Source organism: Lepisma saccharinum, chromosome 1 (genome assembly GCF_977018435.1).
Source record: "Lepisma saccharinum chromosome 1, izLepSacc3.1, whole genome shotgun sequence".
In the NCBI taxonomy this organism is placed as follows: domain Eukaryota; kingdom Metazoa; phylum Arthropoda; class Insecta; order Zygentoma; family Lepismatidae; genus Lepisma; species Lepisma saccharinum.
In genome coordinates, this window is record NC_139229.1 from 169,878,972 (window position 1) to 169,899,489 (window position 20,518).

The 20,518-nt window shown below is 36.8% G+C and overlaps 1 protein-coding gene across 3 annotated transcripts in view; it reads right to left on the reverse strand.

The window, feature by feature from the left end:
• The window catches only part of LOC146003886 (uncharacterized), a 28,458-nt gene continuing 7,940 nt past the window's right edge, over nt 1-20,518 (reverse strand). For all 3 annotated transcript variants that reach the window (XM_083142370.1, XM_083142356.1, XM_083142361.1), the window contains 8 exons: nt 16,784-16,991; nt 14,612-14,808; nt 13,340-13,483; nt 12,845-13,012; nt 11,905-12,084; nt 8,436-8,639; nt 6,538-7,046; nt 1-878 (listed from right to left, as the gene is read on the reverse strand). In XM_083142370.1, coding sequence (XP_082998496.1) covers nt 770-878; nt 6,538-7,046; nt 8,436-8,639; nt 11,905-12,084; nt 12,845-13,012; nt 13,340-13,483; nt 14,612-14,808; nt 16,784-16,991 — 1,719 coding nt within the window. In that variant the 3' untranslated portion in view covers nt 1-769. The remainder of the gene's footprint in view (nt 879-6,537; nt 7,047-8,435; nt 8,640-11,904; nt 12,085-12,844; nt 13,013-13,339; nt 13,484-14,611; nt 14,809-16,783; nt 16,992-20,518) is intronic.

Sequence of the window (20,518 nt, forward strand, 5' to 3'; positions counted from 1 at the left end):
TCATATGATATTTATTTATAACTATATTACAATTATAAAAACATGACCTTTACAACAGATGTCATTCCAATAATGTCCTTCCTACTCATCTCTGGCAGCAAGCATTTTCAGACGAAAAGAAAAAGTTCTATCTTCTAAAGACGAGAGCAACAGTGTGTGCACTGGTGAGTTGAGATAAAAACGGCAACAATACTTCACACAGTTTTGAGAAACTGACACATCAGCATGCACAAAACATTTTATTTCCACCATTGTGACTTACCATTAGCTTTGTACATAATTGCGAAGAAAAATACAAGCTCTAGTTGAACAGTTAGAAATCTGGAATGACTAGTCGTGAAGAAGTAAATTTGAAAATGCATAGATGAGCACGTAAACACTAACACTATTCTGCTAAAGACCAATGCTGCCTAGAATAGACTCCACGTAAGGAATGCAGTTTCTATTTTTTAAAAAAAATACAGCGCTAGGAGCCAACATTCATAAACTCTCAATGACAATTTTAAAACAAAATCAATATTGAAATTAAAGAACGATTACTACAACAAAACACCGCACCTTATCTGAGGTGGATACTGCAATTTTGCTATGATTACTTGCTTAGAATGGCTTTGGTCATAGTAATACTACAGCTGCTGAACAGGAACTTAGTATTAAAATTATTATTACTGATAAATAAAAAGACACCCTACCGTTTCAGGAGGTAAAAGTGAACGTTCTAAAGTTCTTTCACGTGAAATGTTTGTTCTAGTTGTGGGTATGTGTTCTTTTAACACAGGTGGTTGTCGAAGTGGCTCGAGAAGAGGTCATAGGCTCCTGGAGGAAATGTTACCGAACAGAATGGGCAGATGAAGCAGAAATTAGGGCCTCCGGTATTCCTGCAAAGAAAGATCAACCTATCAGTACTCCTTGGTAAGCTAATGAGCTTGTACTCCACACTATCAAATTACTATTATTTGCAATTTAGTTTCTAAACAGCACATTGTTTTAATATCAAATAATGTTCCTCAAACTTCTTACTTGCATCATCAGACCCAATGAGTTGGAAGAAAAAAAAACTATTGTGGACTACAAAGTTGTAATTCAGCAAACTATGTAGTCCACAATACAGGTTTGGTCTGATGAAAAATTAGAAGTGCGTGAAACATTACCTGTTATTACTAATTGACCTTGCCGCTTACCTTGTGTTCACGCATGTAGCCAGGGGATGGGCTTAATTTTAATTCCTTAGCAGGATTAAACATCTTGTATATTAAGTTGTAATGTACTGAGAAAGTCATCCATTCCCCCATTTTTTCACCTTTAGATGCCAGCTGCTTATAAGGGATAAGCCCACCCCCTGAAATAAAATTGTGGCTACGGGCGTGAAACTTGAAAATATTTGTTCTACTCTTACTAGTCCATATTAAACAACATATTTAATACTCATGGGGTTACATACCGAAACAACGGATGCATTAAATTCAATGAAAAACATAGAACTGAACTCTCATCATGTTCATATGATATAAAGTCAATCATGGACTCCACTCCATTCCTATTCCATAAAAATCAATAAAGAAGCATTTATGATTTCACACACAAACTCTGCAGCCATGCATATTTTAATCATGAATACTGTCATTACTGCAATTATGCAGGTGCAGTTCCTAGTGCAGGGCACTCTTTTCTGTTTTGACTGCACCAGGTAAGAATGTTTTACCATCACTCAGGACAGTACAGTACAATGGTAGCATATTAAGACAGCATGTATATTACTTTACCCATATCAGTTAGCAGATTTAGATCAATTTTTCTTCTTCCAGAAATTGGAGGTAGAAGGTGATTGACCAGAGATAGATAAATGGGAGTTCAATCTTTTGCAGTGTTATACTATTGATGAAGCTACAAGAGAGTGAAGCTGTATGCCTCCACTGTGCTACAAGTATGCATGTAATACTAACAATTACATGTACGATGTACAATTCACTGTATATTTTAAAACAGCACATTGATTATTTTGAAACAGTTATTTCATAAACTTCTTATTTGCATCTTCAGATACGAGATGTAGATATCTTAAAATTATATTTGTTTAGTGCCACCAGAAGCTTCTCATGCAACCTGTCTTGTCATGTTTATGTTAAACAACATGAGAAATGGATCTGGGATGTCCTCTTTCACAGTGCTGACCGGCTTCATCCAAGCCAGTGAACACCAGACAAAATGACTCCTCCACAAACTCATCATTGCTTACAATGACAAGGCCAAGAAACAGCCAGAGTTTTGTCACATCCTTTGCCAAGTTCTACAGCAGTGTTGCACAAAGTCCATTTACAAAGTATGGGCAGTGCAGTAGGTGGGGGGTTGCTTTGTGAAAATGAAAACTTTCTTAACTGGAGGGGATAGCAATAGCATTACGCTGTGCCCTCCCTCCCCTCCCCCTAACTTCCAGCACTGACTGAATTAGAACTAATTATTGTTTGTTTGGTGCACCTTTGAAAAACACCTTATATCAAATTAGCAAAGTATAGTATGCCCGCAAACTTACTGTAGAGCGAAGTACCACATAACATGTTACAGTTCTTCCTTCAGCAGACATGTGGGCATGATTCCTTGGTTGTTAGTTCACGTAGTGAGAACAGTGTGTTGCCAACTGAAGTGTGTGTGTGTTCTTTGTGGAGCAAGTGTTTCTTATGGGGGAGCATGCCCAGACATGTCTTGAGGCCAGTGGAGACATTTCCAACTTCTGCTGAACTGCCAACGTGGTGATATTTTTATTTTATTGCACAGTAACTTTGCACAGTAACTTATCAACACCCTCTACCGTACTTCCATGTGGATGACCTTGGTTCAATCTTCCTGCCAGCATGAAGATACTAGGCACCATTGCAGTCATCAGTGCTTCAAAGGCAACAGATCCTGTTGTATTGTCCCGGTGCAGTATTACTGATTCATAATTCAACACAGGTAAAAATAGGAAAAAACAAACAAAAAAAAACTGGCAAAAACAGAGCAGGCTTGGAAGCTCATTTGGTAGAGCAATGGCATTTTATGCCAAACACCCAGGTTTGAGTCCTGGTGAGGCCTTCATTTTTTACTTAAATTTCTACGTAATATTAGTAGCATTCTCACTTGATGAAGAGTATTGAAATAGTCTTATAACCAAATATGTGCCCAAAATACCAATAAAAGTAAGTGTAAAAATAATTTATACCTGTATTATTTATTCATGTTGGCATGAAAGTAAGCTTCTTCATGGTGGAACATACCTTTGAGGGCCAACTAAGTCAGTGCGTTGAGTTCTATCATTGCTGTTTTCTAGCTTTTGAGATCAGCGTCCACTACTAAAGTCGTTTTCACGTTCAGAAGACACAATGAGCTCTTATGGGCAATGCTTTTCTTATGGGAAATACGAGCACGCTGTTGTCAAATTTCTGGATTTACAAATTTAGCTTAAGTAAAATCGGTACCTGCAGTTTTACAGGAAATTTTGTAGAGAATACGATGGTGAACACAAAAAAACTGGTAACTTGCTTACACAATTTTAGATAAATTAAAAACGCAAATTTTCTGTGAAAACACAATTTTTACATTGTTTTCATTCCTAACGTTGAAACATGCCGTAAAATTGAAGCTTTCATTATGAAAAAAATTGACACTGTTTTTTAATTGTCATAGGTGACGGTGGTACTCAGAATTTATCAATACTTTAAAGCATATTTGCATTAAAAAATATTCAAATAAAGTATGTGGAGATTTTTTATATTCGTGCAGTAGAAAATGTCGTCGCTGGCCATTTTTTGTTCTGTAATTCCAAGTAAAAACTTCCAGCGACAAAGTTGTGGAGAAAATAATGAAATTATTTTTTATAACCACTCAAAGGTTCCCAGAAATATTACTTCCATGCATTTGGAGTTTCTTTTTAACCCGAACCGCGCGCGAAGTAAGGAGACGTTGTCTGGCCATCTTGAGCTGACTCACCGCAGCATTCCGGCTAATCACCACCAAGTTTTCCAGTTGTTATTTTATTTCCATTCAGTAAAAATATGAACTTCATGCAGTTTGTTATAATAGAATTGAAATTACTTAAATTTAATAATTGACAATTATTTCCAATGCTGCTGTTGTGAGCTACATTAGTGCTGTCGCAAATACACGTTGTTTTCGTTTACATTACTGTCGACATTAATGCTGAAATGAAGATCACCTTTCAGTTTCCAACGTACACATACATTCATAGACACCATATTAACCCTTGAAAGGCTTTCCAACACGTGACAAAATATGGGGCTTCAAGATAGAAATATGACATGCCTTGCTTGAGTCATTCACGTCTTATCAGTTCACGTGGGCCATAACTCATTTGTTTGTTTGGGTGTGCAACTTGAATCTAACCCATGTGCCAGGGTCCCCTTACTTGAGTGAGAGATCTGCTTTGGTCTGTTTAGACTTTTTCCCTCTCCCGAAAAAGTGTTTTCAGTTGTGTGAGCTCTGTGATTTTTACTTTTTTAAGTGATTTCTGAAGTGTCATATTCGTGCATTACACTCGCGTGTGTAGTGATCGCAATGGATCATAGTAAAAAGGGTAACTGTAACGTTCACAGTATAATATTAATGTTAATAATTACATATAATTATCATTATATATACAAAATATGTAACACCTTCATTGTGAAGGAAGGTTATCATTTCCCGGCGACATGAGCTAGCGCTGTATTGGCAACACTGTGCGGTTTCTCCATAAGCGCCGTTGTCTCTTCTGAACGTGAAAACGACTCTAGAGTCACATTGTGAGAACAATTCTTCAGCACTGAATGGCTTTCAACAAAACCTTTTTGGAGCCTCCAGTTGGGATCGAATCCAGGACTTCTCACAGAAGGCAAGAGTACTAACCACTCGGCTATGAAGGAGCTCTATAAGATGTAAGCTTTGCCCAGATATTTTACTGTGTTAAGGCACGATAAGGAGTTCATATCCACATTAGATTTAACCAAAGATATTTTTGGTTCCAATTCATGCTCTTCATTGTTAATAAGGGGCATGAATTCATGATATGCGACAGGGACAAATAGCCTCACTAATTATTCTATCAATACAGCCCGAAAGTAAGATTTCTGGATGCATTTTTTTGGGTGGGGTCAGAGGGGAGCAATAGAGTTCCAAGAAGTGTGGCTCATTTACATTTCTCAAGGAGGCAAGAGACATGGCGGAAAGCATATTCAATGAAGTGACAAGCCTTTAAATTTAACTTCCCCTACTTCACAGCAACATGAGTCAGAACTTCCCCCCCCCCCTCTCCACTACATGATCTTTATTTACTGCAGCAATAGTGCACAGTCATGGATAGTTTCTTGCGTTGTACACCAACTGGTTTGTTACAACTCAGAAGTGTACCAGAAAACCAAGTTCAAGGGTCCATAAGCCTATAAGAACCAAAACCCCATCAAGCCGTTTCCCACTGGGCAACTTATGGTTAGCACAGAGCCTCATCGCTGACATCTGACTTCTTGCATCCCTCTCATGATGCTGGAGTACTGCAATTGTGGGTTCCTGATACCCTTTAATATACAGATGGGGAATGTTAACCATTAGACTGGTATGCCATTGATATTATTTTACAAGCAGATAACATGGAAAATTATATTTGTACAGAATCTTATTACACATTCCAGTGTAATTCTCCATTTTTCTAGTCTAGGTTTACCAACTAAATTGAAATGTTTTCAATTACATGAAAATGTTTCAATGCAAGCTGAAACTCAACAGTGAAAGGATGCCTTCAAAACAAGCTAACTTACAGTTATGCATTCAATTTTTACACAAGCATCTACAAAAATGAAAGATACGATAACACACACACACACACACACACACAGAGTGCAAGAAAGAGAAGCACCTCTCCCATGGCTACCACACCTATATCCAAAGATAACAAGGAAAAGAAGAAAAGGATACAAAATGCAAGCATACAAAGTAACAGCAAATTAATAATTTATTAAATACATGGCTGCACTGCAGGCACACAAAAAACATTTACAATATCAACTACATGCACGTATTCAAATAAGCATATGAGAACTCTATATGTCAGGAAATGCTTGAATTTAATACAATAAATGTAAGGCATGCTAGATTAGGTTTGCATGCATGGATGGACTACATCCATTTAAGATAAGAGGAGACCAAGGCTTATAAATTTAGAATTTCAGCTTTTTCTTCCATTTGTATACTGTGTATTGTATTTTCTGTAGCCTTTAAGGAAAAATCCACCACCAGTAAAAAGCCCATATACAGTGCAACTCCAATTGTATGTACACTACTGTTCAGGTTCCTCCACACTGTAAATACAAACACTTTTAAAAACAAATGCATTCAGCTGATATCACATTTTCCCCATACTGATTCTAACCAATACTAAATACAGTTCAGAAATCAGTTATTAAACATACAAATTAGATATCAGGCTCTTGAAACATCATTTCTCGGATAATATGCACATCAAATGACAAGTAAAGCAATGCTAGGAGCTTCAAGATACTGGAGAACCTTACGTACCCATCGTTACCGTCAACAGCTGTGTCAATCCACTCCACGGTCTTTGGGCTGTAGCCAGGAAGATCAGGTAGGATTAAATCTGGAAACGATCCTTGGGACTTGGAGCTGTCTGTAGTGACTTGGGCCTTCGCGTCTGTTTTGGCAGGACTCCTAGGAAGCCTTGACTTCGCTCCGGTTTTCATGGGACTGCTCTTGCCTGGTGTAACTTTCGGTGCTGGTTTGCACTCAGAAATGTCAGAATCTGAGTCCTCGTGCAACGCTGATCCATGGTATGAAGTAGTGGGACTAGAGACAGAAGCTGTGGAAAATTTCTGTTCGTTCATTGCTGAAGACGACGACGTGGATGACTCTTGTTGTTTTTTTCTCTCGCGTTGCAGCTTCAGTAATTTCTTTTCCATTCGATATTTGTCACTGTATAACTTTTTGTATTCTGCTGCAGCCAAATCTAAGCGGAGCTTTAATTCTGTCACCTTCATTTCCAACCCATATTTTGTTTGCTCCAAAATTTCCTGAAAAGTTGGATAAAGATCCATGGTTAGGTTTACAAATCTCGTGTAAGATGTAAATCTTAATCACGTACAGATCTTTAAAATATATCCTTCTTTACAAAAGAGAATTTGAAATGCAAATATGGAAATGCCTGAGAAGATTTACCACAGTCTTCTCTATTATATTCGAGCCACGGTGGCCCAATTGGTAGGGCATCTGGCTGTCACATAGGTGACCCAAGTTCGATTTCTGGGATAGGTTATTTCACACGGGAACTTCTTTGACAACGTTCCTGTATAAAGTGGTTCTGCTTCTAATAAATGGGTACTTGGGCCAAAGGCAGCCAGTGCTGATTGCTTAACTTTCACACATGGAAAACAATGTGAATGTATGGGGACCTACCTTCAAGGCAGTTGAAATGTGTATGGGGTTATGTTAAAAAAAAAAGTAATCATAAGAAGAACATTTAATTCCAACCATTATGAAAAGCACGCACAAAGTAAACCAACTGCAAGTTAGTCTTTATATTTAGATGTACCCTGCATACACTTAGGAACTTTGTGATTTTCTGCAATTCCATGTTTTAACTGATTATATTCTACTTTAGTCATATTAGACCATTTTTCTACTTCTTTAGGTTATATATTTATATATTCAACAACTATGTCTAATATACCAATATTTTTTATTGTTTTGATGCAAACCTGGCGGAAGAAATACAAACAGCATTACTAATTTTTATCATGGCTATGATTATACAGACATATTTTATGTAAATTCTTTACAGATGTCCACTGACATTTTTCCTATTTTGATTGAGCATGGCAGTGCACACACTAAAAATGTACCAAAGCTAAATTAAAGTATTTACTTGAACAGCAATTTAAGATGGGTAGGTTAGATTTAGTATGATAAATTTCAACTCTTTTATTTCATCTGGGCATTGATAGAATAACATAGTGAGATGTTGAGCACACCTTGTAATTTAAATAAATAAGTAAATAAATAAGAAAAGAAATAATTTGTGAACATGTCATAATTAACCCCATAAATCATCTGTAATGCATAAAATTCATAAAAAATTATCGTATTTTATCACCTCAATAAATACACACGAAGACCATTGATACACACTCAAAATTTTTGCAAGCGACTGCACAGCTATCTTTTATCTAAGTTTGTTTTTATCTCATCTCAAAACTTTTTTACACCTTCGAACCACACCACTGAACATGCACATAGAGCATGACATTCTTGTCTAATGTTTCAAAAATACCCACATAGACAACGTTACTGTAAGTTTCATATCTCTATCGTCTTTTGTGCAAAAGTTACATACATTCAGTCTCGGTGACGTTTTGGACACACTGTATATCTACATGTACTGAATATCTTGAGGGGCAACTCACCACTTTCTTTCCACTTTCATTCTTTCCCTTCTGAACTCCCTCCAACTGTTCCTGAATCTCTTGCTTCTCCTTCTTTAGAGAGAGCAAACATTGTTCCTGCTCGTGAGCTCTATGCTCCAGTTCCACCACCTGCTGACGAAGCTGCTCCTCCCTCTTCCAACTGCAATTCAGGTCCAACTTCAACTGTTGCAAAGTTTCGGACAGCTGTGAATTGAAAGATCATGTGCTTAGAAGACATAGGGACAACATATTATCAGTGTGCTGGTATTAATGGACACAAATAGTAATATGTGCTTTCTCTGTTAACAAAGGAACAAACAGTAGTTTTCAATTTTAAAATAAAACGTCAACATTGTGTCGCTCAAGTCGAAACTGGTCGTGCTTTCATTTGTAACGCAGGAGCTCAACATCTGCACGTGCTAGATATTCATACATTATTTGTGCCTTGCACGAAATTTGAACATTCTCGAGTTAATTTGCAATATTTTAAGATAACAAAATTAATTATTTTGTTCTTTCGGTGTTGAAAAAATATTTTCAGAAGGTATGTAATTTATAACTTTAATAATTTTATGTAAATATTGTAAAAGCCTAAATTGCTTGATGTAATTATGTAGACCCATGGATACGTGTAAATATCAACCAGGTTTCCTTGGTATTTTGTATATTTCGACTTTCTTACCCGGTTGCCGTTAGGGTGGTATCACAGGTCAACCCCTTAGGGAGAACTAGCCGTTCCCCATGTCGGGCTCCAGCTTAGGCTTGGGTTAGTTTATCATAAACCTGCTGCTTACGCTCTGGGTTCTTGCTAGGGATGTGACGAAGCTGAAAATTTACCGATGCCGATGTACTCACCAATAATTTTTGGAACCGATACCGATGTCGATATTTAACCAATTCCGATACATAAGGTTATTAAACAGAAATGGGATGTTATTTTCAGCATGACAAAAAAAAATTGCTATGTACATTTCTATTGCATATCATATGTATATACATATATATTCTCAAGAGATGCGAATGTACATTTGCATCTACAAAATGTTATGTGAACCTTTAAGAAGAACATGGATTCTCAAGAGATTAAACATTAGTACACAACCAGTTCTTTGAAATGCAAAATGAATTCCTGTTCTGCCAGATTCAACTTCAGAAACACGAGGTTTGGAAGCACTTCAGGAAGTAACCTACTTCTTCTCTTATCTCAAATCTGTTCAGCAACACTGAACACTCAATCACTGAATACTGATGCAGCAGGTATGCCCAAGTATTTTCTCAGCACTTGCTTCAGGTTTGAATATTCATTTTTGAATTTCCAATACAACAGCAGATCCTGGTTCAGCAATGTACTGTTTTATTTCCGATTTTGAGTTAGGTTGATCCTCTGAATGAGTTTGCAATAATTTTATTACAAAAACTCTACATTAATGATAATCATAACCAAGTTTTCAATAAATCTTACAAACCTAGAATATAAAACGTATTAGAAGGTAAAAAACTCTAGTATAATCTGTACCGGTTTAAATATCGGATTTCTGCCGATTCCGATACCAATATGTCAATTTCGGCCGATTTTCATACATCTGTAATCGGCTTCGGCACATCCCTAGTTCTTGCGATACCATCAAATCGTGAATAATCTTGGAAAGGTTGCCCTTTACAGATTCGCATGCAGATCTGCATCTGCCAACCCGATCCCGGATTGCCAGTGGATAAGTTTTATTGTAATTATGCATAACCAGGGTGGCCACTCTAGGACCATGATAAAATTCAAGTATAATTCCCAGTTTTCAAGGCAAACTTCCTAAAAATTCATAGGTACAAGCAGATGTTTTCTCTATTTCAACCTCACCACCTACACACACACACACACACACACAAATAGTATATTAACAATGTAAAGGTTTGTGTGATTCCAATTATCCAAAAATTCTAATTCAATTCAATTGATCAATACATATATTTAATTTAATGTGAGGAGTTTACATTTGCCATTTCGCATACTCAGACTAGAAATGCATCTACAAACACAAGTTGCAAATGTTACGGGATATAGTAATCTAAGAAAAATTGTTAATTGAACATGAATTTCAAATTTACCTAATCAACTTCAAGATATTTTATCTTGCAATAATCTTCCGCTTGTCAGATATATTCTTCTACAAAGGACACAAACAAAGTAAACATATTGAGAAAATTCTGTTTTATTTTTCGCGCAGCTTTCTTTTCCTTCCTCGATAAAAGTATAAAAACTGTGAAAAACTTGCAGGGCATTAATAAATAATAGAATGGGATTTGGATTAATAAAAGTTGCATTTTTTCACATCTACAGAGAAAAATTCAAGCAGAATCCATGCATAATTCCAGGACCTAATAATTCCTGCATAATTCCCGGAATTCCTAGTGAGTAGCAATCCTGATAACAGATAATAAATTAAGCTTTCATGGAAGAAAATTCCATAACCTTTTATTTCTAACTAAAGGAAAGGTATAAATCCGACACCAGTGACCAGTCATGGCCGGTCATCTCTTTACCCTATTAGCCTGACTGAGAAGTCCGATTAGGGTATTCTAGCTGTGACCATTACCAGGCCCTAGAGGACCAGTGTAGGTACATGTCAACATTTACAGGTTTCCTAATCATTCTGACAAAACAAATTCCCTGACTTTTTCAGACAATTTTCAAATCATTTGCCAATCCATTCTGTGGTGCTTTAACATGCCATCTTTAAGTTTTAAGTGTTAACTGCACAATTATTCAACATTGTTCAAAACAAATGAATGACTGACAGATGGTCAAGTTGCTGAATGCAAAGATGCCTTGTCTATCATACTGGTTGCTCTTCTGCAACAACAAATCCACTACATTCATGTTCTCGGGAATGACACGGTAGTTTAAGCAAATAACTAACTTTGGCGTGCAACTTAATAGTAAAGGTTCTAACATAAGAACAGTACAGACGAGAAACCCACCAAACAATGAAACAACTTTCCCACGTGGATGGTGGCAGGGACCACTGAAATTAATAGAACCTTTACAAGTAAGTTGCATGGAAAAAGTTACACATTTGCTTCAGTATATGGATCAGAAATGCAGGCTAATGTCAATCGTTAATAATTTTTACCATGTCCAGTCTCTAGCTGGATGGCCATACAATTCAACACCTCATATTCCGTAGTTGTTCACTACTCTCCTCTTTCAACTACGTTACAATCCTCACTACAGGCATCACACACACCTCCACCACAACTAAGTTTTACCACAAAGTACACCTTCCCTGAGAGTGATTCTGGACTCATCCTCACATGCCCAAACTATCTGAACTGTGCCTGGCCTACTCTGTCCTACAGCTTCACAGTCTGGGGTGAAAAATTATGGCCATTAATAATAGTCACAATAGGGATAATGATGATGTGAAATCATGCTGAGGAAAAACTTACGTCTGATAAGAAAATTTTGAAAACTTACTTCCATGTTAGCATTCTGTTGAGCCCTCATTTCGTTAGCAACCATCTCCTTGCTGTCGGCCATGACTTCCAGCATGTGGTTCAAGCTCTCCACTTGACTCTGAAGCTGATGAATCTCTGCCTGGAGCTCAGAGTTCCTCTGGATTTCTTCTCGAAGCAATTTCGACTTGTATTCCTTGTCCTTGGAAAAAAAATAATAATAATAAATTAAAAGAATTACATAGTGTTTTGCACAGAAGAAAACAAGTTCTATTCTGTTGGGTAAAAAAAAATTACCATTCCTTGTTTTGGCAGAATAATACATCCTAGAGTAAAGGTCTTGAGAATACATTTTAGTTGGAGATCTCAGATATTCATTTCACACCTGAAAGTCACACTCGATCAGTATTGGTGGATGGTTAAATTGTCCATAATTTTAATAATGTAATATTTTTATAAATAGCATGAAACTTAGAGCAAAATTCTGCCACTTGATTATTATTATTTCTATGAATATAAATGTATAATTTGTATATCCTGGTTTTGTGGTGTCAAAATACACACTTCATCTGTCTGCAGTCACTTGCTTACATACATTAATTGAGGTAAGTGAACCATTTTGATTCTTCATGGAACATGCACACTTTTATATTGGTACTGACAAAAAAATCACTAGTTAAATTTACAATTATATAAAAAGTGAATTGCACTTTTCACTTAAATGTATGCTTTCTTTGAATCATAATCATGAGGTCAAAAAAATTACAAAGACTTTGTTTACACACACACACACAATTACCAACACAATAGAATCTAATCCACACAAAATTGAACAAAACAATTGTGCTGGTACACATGTATAACAACGTACTCTCCATTCTGAGATTTACGTTATTTAAATACATTATACATTCAGGAATTATTTGTTTTCGAATGACTGTTTAACATTCTAAACTACATACCGATGTCAGGGTTTCCACGGTTGCAGCAAGAACTTCTAAGTGACGCTGTGTTCTGTGTAATTTCATGGTTGTTTGGTTTTTCTCAGCATCGATGCACTGAATGTCAGACTGAAGTCGTGACACATGACGTTGGACATGAAGTGTTGATTCCAAATTTTCTTCAAGAGCCTGAAAGTTGGGAGTTGGATAAATAGGAAGTCCACATAATTTACTTTTAACTTACTGACAGAACTTAGGTTACATGCAAGGTTTCAGAACATGAATTCTGAATTCACAACGATATCTTTATAGTATTATATCTGGCTTTCTACTACATTAGTTACTAACAATAGGGAGGATGAATGACAATTAAGGGACAAACACAAAGGTAAATGGATGCTCACGTTGCGACTCAATCGCAGGAACTCTGTGAACTTGCGAGTCAAGTACTCAATGGGTTTAGCCATCAAAGTGAATGAAAAGCATTATGCTTAAAATATCGCAAGTTATACTTACTGCCTTTTCCTCTTCTAAAGTTTTCACTTTTTTCTTGACTTCTTCAAGCTCTTTAACAACTTTATCATGAACTTCTTGCAACTCCAATAACTTGTTCTGCACGGCATCTTTCTCCTTCTGCATTGTTTCATTGTCACCAGCCAACTGTAGATAAAAAATACAGAATGGTTTACAAATTGACTACATAACTGCAGTGTGAAAACTCTTCAGCTATCAACATCATAATGATATTGTTCATTATTTATTTTAACTTTTGTAACATAATTTCATTCCTTAACAATTTCTGTTTAAATAATCTTAACACAAGGAGGATAACCATTGCCCCTAGCACTGAAATATAATGGCACAGGTACACCTATATTTTGTTATCTTATCCACACGAGTTTCACATAGACTCAAAAGCCCTTTTCTTGGTTGGTCGAGTAGACGAGAGGGTAGTTGGGGCAAGTAGGTAAAAGTGAACCACATGTATCAGACACTCAAACAAGTGCCTTCTTCTTCAATTCATTTCTTCCCTCACTTGCGACCTCTACAATAATTTACTCAGCCAATTCAAATGTTTTTGTGACAGTAGACAAGAATGGAAAACAAGAACAGGCATTTGTTATGAATATGACACCTTAAAGTTTAAGGACCTGTAAAGAAAAGTGTGACTGGAAAACAGGAAGTGTTATTTATGGAAACAATGAAATGGTATACAAGAGGAAATTTTAAAAAATGAGTTGAAGAATGCTCTACTTGTAACCACCAGATCAATAATTCAACAAAGTACTTTCTTTTGACAGATGTTATAGTGAACGATTCGACAGACAACACGAAAGCAAAGTTGAAGTCTTTTCATTCCAGGCTGTGAATTATTAACTGTTATTTGCAGTAAATATGGTGTGGTTGGAGATTTTCTGTAAATGTCACAGTGTTTTGGAGCCTTAGGGGCACTGTTGAAGATAAAACTTACTTCACATTAGTGAAAGCATTTAGAAAAGCACACACAAGTGCATTCACGAGCAGAATCAATGTTAGTGAATTACAAATAATTCATTCTCCTGCCCTACTTTACTAGAATCAAATAGAATGTGTGCAAACAGTTACTTTTCTGTCTACTGGCCTAATATAAACCACATTTCTGATTGCACTGAGAGAAGCTTTATTGGCAGGTTTTCAGGAAGACATGAAAATGAATAATGTATATTCACACTTCATTCACTAGACTTCAAAAGACATGTGAATAAACCAAAGAATGATCCATAAAAGACATAATATGCCGATTCTAACCTTTCTAAGTCTTTCTTCAGCTACGGCTGTTCTTGTTCGAACAACCAGGATACCTTCCTCGCTGTCCTCCACTTCGCACAGCTCCCCCTCGTGGAGCCCTCGGAACTGGAAGGGTATGCTTGCTCCACACACTGTGCTATCATTCTTCACATAGCACAGTTGGTAGAATTCCACAGTGTCTTTTGGTAGGTGTTCAGCTGAAATACACACAAAAACAACTGTTTACTGATCAAGCCAGAAAACTGTAATACTATTACTTGGGCAATTCATAGTTGAATAGCATGTTGTGTTAACCACTAGACCATGGTGACTGACTACAGCTCTAATTACTGTTGAACGTGCAAAAAAATGATTTAATTTCTTGAGTTTGAGTCGTCGTTTTGAGGCCACTTTATTCACAGATAGGCTAATCAGGACTGGAACTCGAGTTTAAAGAGGGATCCAAACCACACGTATTGCACATGGGACCCCTTGATGATCATGGAAGCACTAGTATTTAATTTCTTCTGCACATTCAATTTACTTCATATCTTGCATATTACCATCTTGTTTGTTGTTGAACTTCACAAGAATTTGCTGGGAACAAACTTCAAACTTGCAGAAACAATAGATAAGGGTATAAAGAAACTTTATATGCGTACTAATGGGGGGGGATACAGTGGAACCCAGATTTTATGTTCCTGAATTTTTCATTTTCCCACGTTGTACATTCAATCATGATGGTCCCAATTTAGCAAAATGTTATAAAAATTTCCTCGATTTAACATTTTCCCGTATTTTTTTTTCAGCCTGGTCCGCTGCAAAACATAAAATTGAGATTCCACTGTACTTCAATTTCTCATCTTCAGTCCAACAGACATCTTGCGAAAAGAACTATCACTACTATATTCGATTATCATTAGGTATCTCTTCAATGCCTCAAAGTAACTAAACTGCACTCTGTGTACAACAGGACCATGGCCTGGCACAAAAGGCAACTGGGTGGCACATGTTGATCACATCGAGTCCCATAGCTGCTGTCGTCTGGCTTTATAGCGGGAAGTTAGCTACACCCACCAAAGATGGAAGTGCAGATACGGAACCAGACCAGAGCCCTGTCTCACATATCATTAGCTACTTAAACAATGTAACCACCAGAACAATTCAAAGTCAGGTCAAGCATACATTATGGAACATACAACAATCTACCTGAAACATTGTAGGTCTTCAATACTCTGATACAATCCTTGCATTCGTTAATGTAAGATTATGTTTACATGTTTCTATATATAAATACATAACATGTAATTCTTAGATCGCACCATGTGAGTGAGTTTCGGTATATGCACAGGAAGGCTAATAGGGACTGGACCAACAGTTTAAAGTGGGATCTGAACCATTAATTGCCTCCACTGGGTATTGAAGTTGGGATATTGTACCACGTGCCTAACCACAAAACCATAGGCATAACTTGGCAGGGGTAAGGGGGGCAGCCCCCTCCCATTTTCAGGTTCATGAAAATTCATAAGATAATGGTACTTTGGTACTTTCTGATAACCTCCTGGAACTTGACGAGCAAAGTAATTAGTAATTTTTTATGATTTTGTAAATGTAACAATCATTTATCAAAATAGTCGTGGAAGATATTTTATGGGCTTGACTACATAAAACATCATGTGACCCCGGTACCTCGTTAAGGGGAGGGGGGGGGCACTGGTCCCCGCAAATGTTTCTAATCCTACTTCTTGCCTGTCAAAAACAAACAGATTCCACGCAGGAGCTGCCGATAGCCCATCCTGTTAAGGGAACTTAGAGGTCTTTTGAAAATGCACTTTCCCTCCTGGCCAGGTCAAAATTCGGACAGATTGACTAGTAAGAGGTAACAGATGTCCCTCGGGGAGCTCTTTGGAAACAATTTTCATTCTTGTCTCAGATTACGGAGACAGTCACAGTGAGGTGCGTGTGTTAGAAGTTGCAAGATAAAACTTCAGGGGGAGGGGACACGTACATAATGTTGTTTGTTGTTAAATTTCTTAACGGTTTGATAGAGAAATTTCTGACAGTTGGGCCTCCAAACTGATCTCTGATGTCACCTATAAAATGCAGAACAACATTTAAGTAGAACAGAAAAATAAGTTTGTGTACCACACCATAAAATGTGGACTAATAACAAATAACAGCAACACTACTAACCTTTAAATAGAACTTGCATCTCAGGCCCTTCCCTTTCTTTTGGTATTGGGGCGAGCACATGTTGAATACTTTCTTGAATAGAATTCCATCCAACCTTATACAAGGCTACACGATCTCCATCTTCTGGCTTCACTCCATCTGTTAGTGTGTATCGGCAACAAATATCTGCATCAGTGGGGTAAGTGTCCGCTATGTCGTGGAATATCACCTGAAGGAATAAAGCACAGAAAACATTGTTCTCGAGGGTTACACATGTGAATATTGTAGCAAATATCATGAATTTGGATAGCACAATGTAGGTTTATTATCATTTACTATAATCTATACAAAATTTGTACAAAATAACCTTACTTACGTGAGTGAGTATGGAATTTTGAAACTACATTTCGGGGTTCAACTGCCCCCTTCCTCAGGTTCTTTTTCCTCTAGGCACAAATCATTTGATGCTGAGTCAAGAATGTTAAAAGGTTTGGTTAAAAAACACTTGTTAAAAATAGGTCACCATTCCTTTCAAACCCCCAGTTAAAAATCCTGCTTTAAGATGTTCCCCATTCTCCGTAAGACCACTTTTCCCAGGACCCTATTAAATTGGCTAAACACATTCGGTTGTTCTGCTTGTTCTGACAGTCTACTCCTGACCGAGAAGTCGTAAAGGTTATTTTCCCCTCATACGCTGTTCTGCCTTCCCCTACCTGCATCACCAATCCAACTTGAACTCTCGTTCCATCTCAACCACACGGGCCACTCCCGGAGTAACATGGAATCCTATCTTACGATCTTCATTCTTTGTTCTGTCAAATTTTTTAAAAAAAAATCACCCATCCCTCCTCTAAATTTCCATTATCCCTGTTCATTTTTTTACTTCTCCCTGTGCAAATATTCGCAGTCTCGTAGAAATTTCTATTCAATTTGTTGCCTTCTTTTCTAATAACCTATTTCTTTACGATCTTATGTCCCATTACGATTGTATGTTCGGGCAATCCTGTTTTGGGGACTCCCTCCCTATTGTCATCCTCGTGTTCCCCCATTTTATACGCATACTTCTTCCAGTCTGTCCAATATACTCTTTGCCACATTCACACCTAATCCTGTATACACCTTTGGCTTCCTTTTCCTCCCTTTTTATATTCCGTAAAATATTTCTCTATATTCCGTGGAGCCTTCATCCCACATCTAATCCCATACTCTCTTACTGTTTTCTCAATTCTTTCGGATAACACTTTAAAACACGGTATCCCTACAAAACTAACATTCTCCTTACTTTTTCTATGTAATGCATAAAAATGCCAGCGATGATACTGGGTTACCCATTGCTAACCCTCCCTTCTGCTTAAATATCTTGTAAAAATAGTTGTACCGTGTTACCAATATGAACCACGTAACATATTCCCATCCTTTTTCTAACAACCACCTCTGTAGGCAATCCACAGCCCTTTCCCTGGGTACACTCGGGTATAGATTAACCACATCGAAACTGCTAATTTCATCTCCTTTACTAAGTTCTAAATTTTCTATGGCTTTTTTTTAACTTCCAATGAGTTCCTAATGCTGAACTGTGTAACTTCATTTACCTTCCTAATCCATTTTACAAATACCTTGGCTAAACCGTATCCCGGATGTGCATACATTGGAATTATGGGTCTTGAGGGTTAAGGGGATGCCTTCGTTAACATCCTTATTAAGTTTCTTTTTCCCGCACTACCTAACGTGATACTAGTTTTGATCCCCTTCCTAACTTTGTTCTTAATTTTATTAATCGGGTTCCCCGAAATTTCATCGAAAATGTCATTTTCAAAGCTCTCCTTCAATTTCCTATGATACTCTTCCCTTCTTATTCCTACCATCTTGTTCTCCTTAACTGACCTAATTATGTATACATCATTGTCCTTTACCCATTTCTTTACCCTAAATAATATTTTTCTAAAGTCTTGGTTCTTTTTTCTCTTGGCCCGAATTACTATCCTTTTTCCTACTTTCTTTACATTTTCTTTTCGAATATGCTGGTCGATTATATCGTGCATTTTTTGCCTAACTTCTTTCTTGTCATCTCTATCATCTAAACATCCCATGATCTTTTCCGATGCTATAACAAATTCCTCTTTCTCAATGTTTTCACTTTTCATAGTAAACTTCTGCCCTTTTTCCATGATTGTCATTACATCTTCTAGTAGATTATATGTTATTAAGTTCATAAGATTATCCTCACGTATTCCTTCCCCACCCCATTTTTTCCAGACATCTTCATCATCCTATTATTATTTCTTAACTTTCCTAACTTATTCCTGATTGTTTTGCAGTCATTAACCCTAGCTGCATCCACGGTTCTGAAATGTCTTACTTCAATATGATTCCATGTTAGTCCGTCTAATCGTCCACTGACCTCCAAATGCAATTGCATACACTCCTTGTTAAGCCTCTCCAAACAACCATATGCCTCCCTTATGCATCTCCCCAACATTTTTATCTGCAACTCTCTTTTTTGTTCTTCTCTTGCCGCTCAATGGTTTGTAACACCATTTTAAAAATCCGGGAATAAAACCCAATCTCCTACATTGCTTAAGAAATCCTATTCTGATTATAGTTCGGTTAAGCCTAATACTTAACTTTTCAAACAACTGCACTTTTCTCCCCATATCAGAGATCGGTAACATATTTATGTATTGTGCAAGTTACTCACTGCATAATAACTATACAAATTTTGTATAAAATAGTCTTACTTACGTGAGTGAGTATATCCTTAAAGCAGGATTTTTAACTGGGGTTTTTAAGGAATGGTGACCTATTTTTAACAAGTGTTTTTTAAGCAAACCTTTTAACACTCTTGATGCAGCATCAAATGATTTGTGCCTAAAAGAAAAAGAACCTGAGGAAGGGGGCAGTTGAACCCCAAAACATAGTTTCAAAATTCTATACTCACTCACGTAAGTAAGACTATTTTATACAAATTTTGTATAGATTATATTATACAGTGAGTAACTCACACAATACGTAAATATGTTATCATTTACTAGTTCTGAAAAGACGATTCATACAGTTTCTAATCATGATCCAGAGATTGCATAAAATTTGTAGTCACTATTTTTGCACTTCTTGTTACACAGTGGAACGTTGGTAACTCGAACCTCAACATCTCAAATTCCTTGATAAGTCGATTTTTTTGTAATCCCCTTGAATTGTCCATAACACTCAATACTAATTTTACTTCAACAACTAGAATAAAACCTTGATAAGATGAATTTCTGTACAGTTTATGGGATGCCATTCGAGCTCAATAACTCGAAGGAAGAGTATTAAAAACCTCTATGAGTCGAAGTTAAATTCTAATCACCTCTATAACTCGAAGTTTTAGTCACATGGACATCAATAAGTCTAAGTGTAGGTATGTATGTAGTGCATCTAAAGTTTTGTTCAATAAAATTTATTTTTACGTACGTTGTACTGTACAGTATACATATTTACTTAAAACGATGCTACATACGTCACAGGCATACGTAGTGCCGACATTCAGAAGTCAGTAAACTTTAGACCTCTATAATTCGAAGTCGGCAATTTTGGCCCTCAATAACTTGAACCTTGTTAAGTCGAAATAATTGATACCTATTTTTTTTTTTTTTCCCTCAAGTTTGAGTATTCATAAATTGAAATGAACAAATAAAGGATGTAACATTCAATGTAGGCAAATTTGACAACACTCAATAATACTATGGAACAGATTCTGCAACATCTCTACAAATA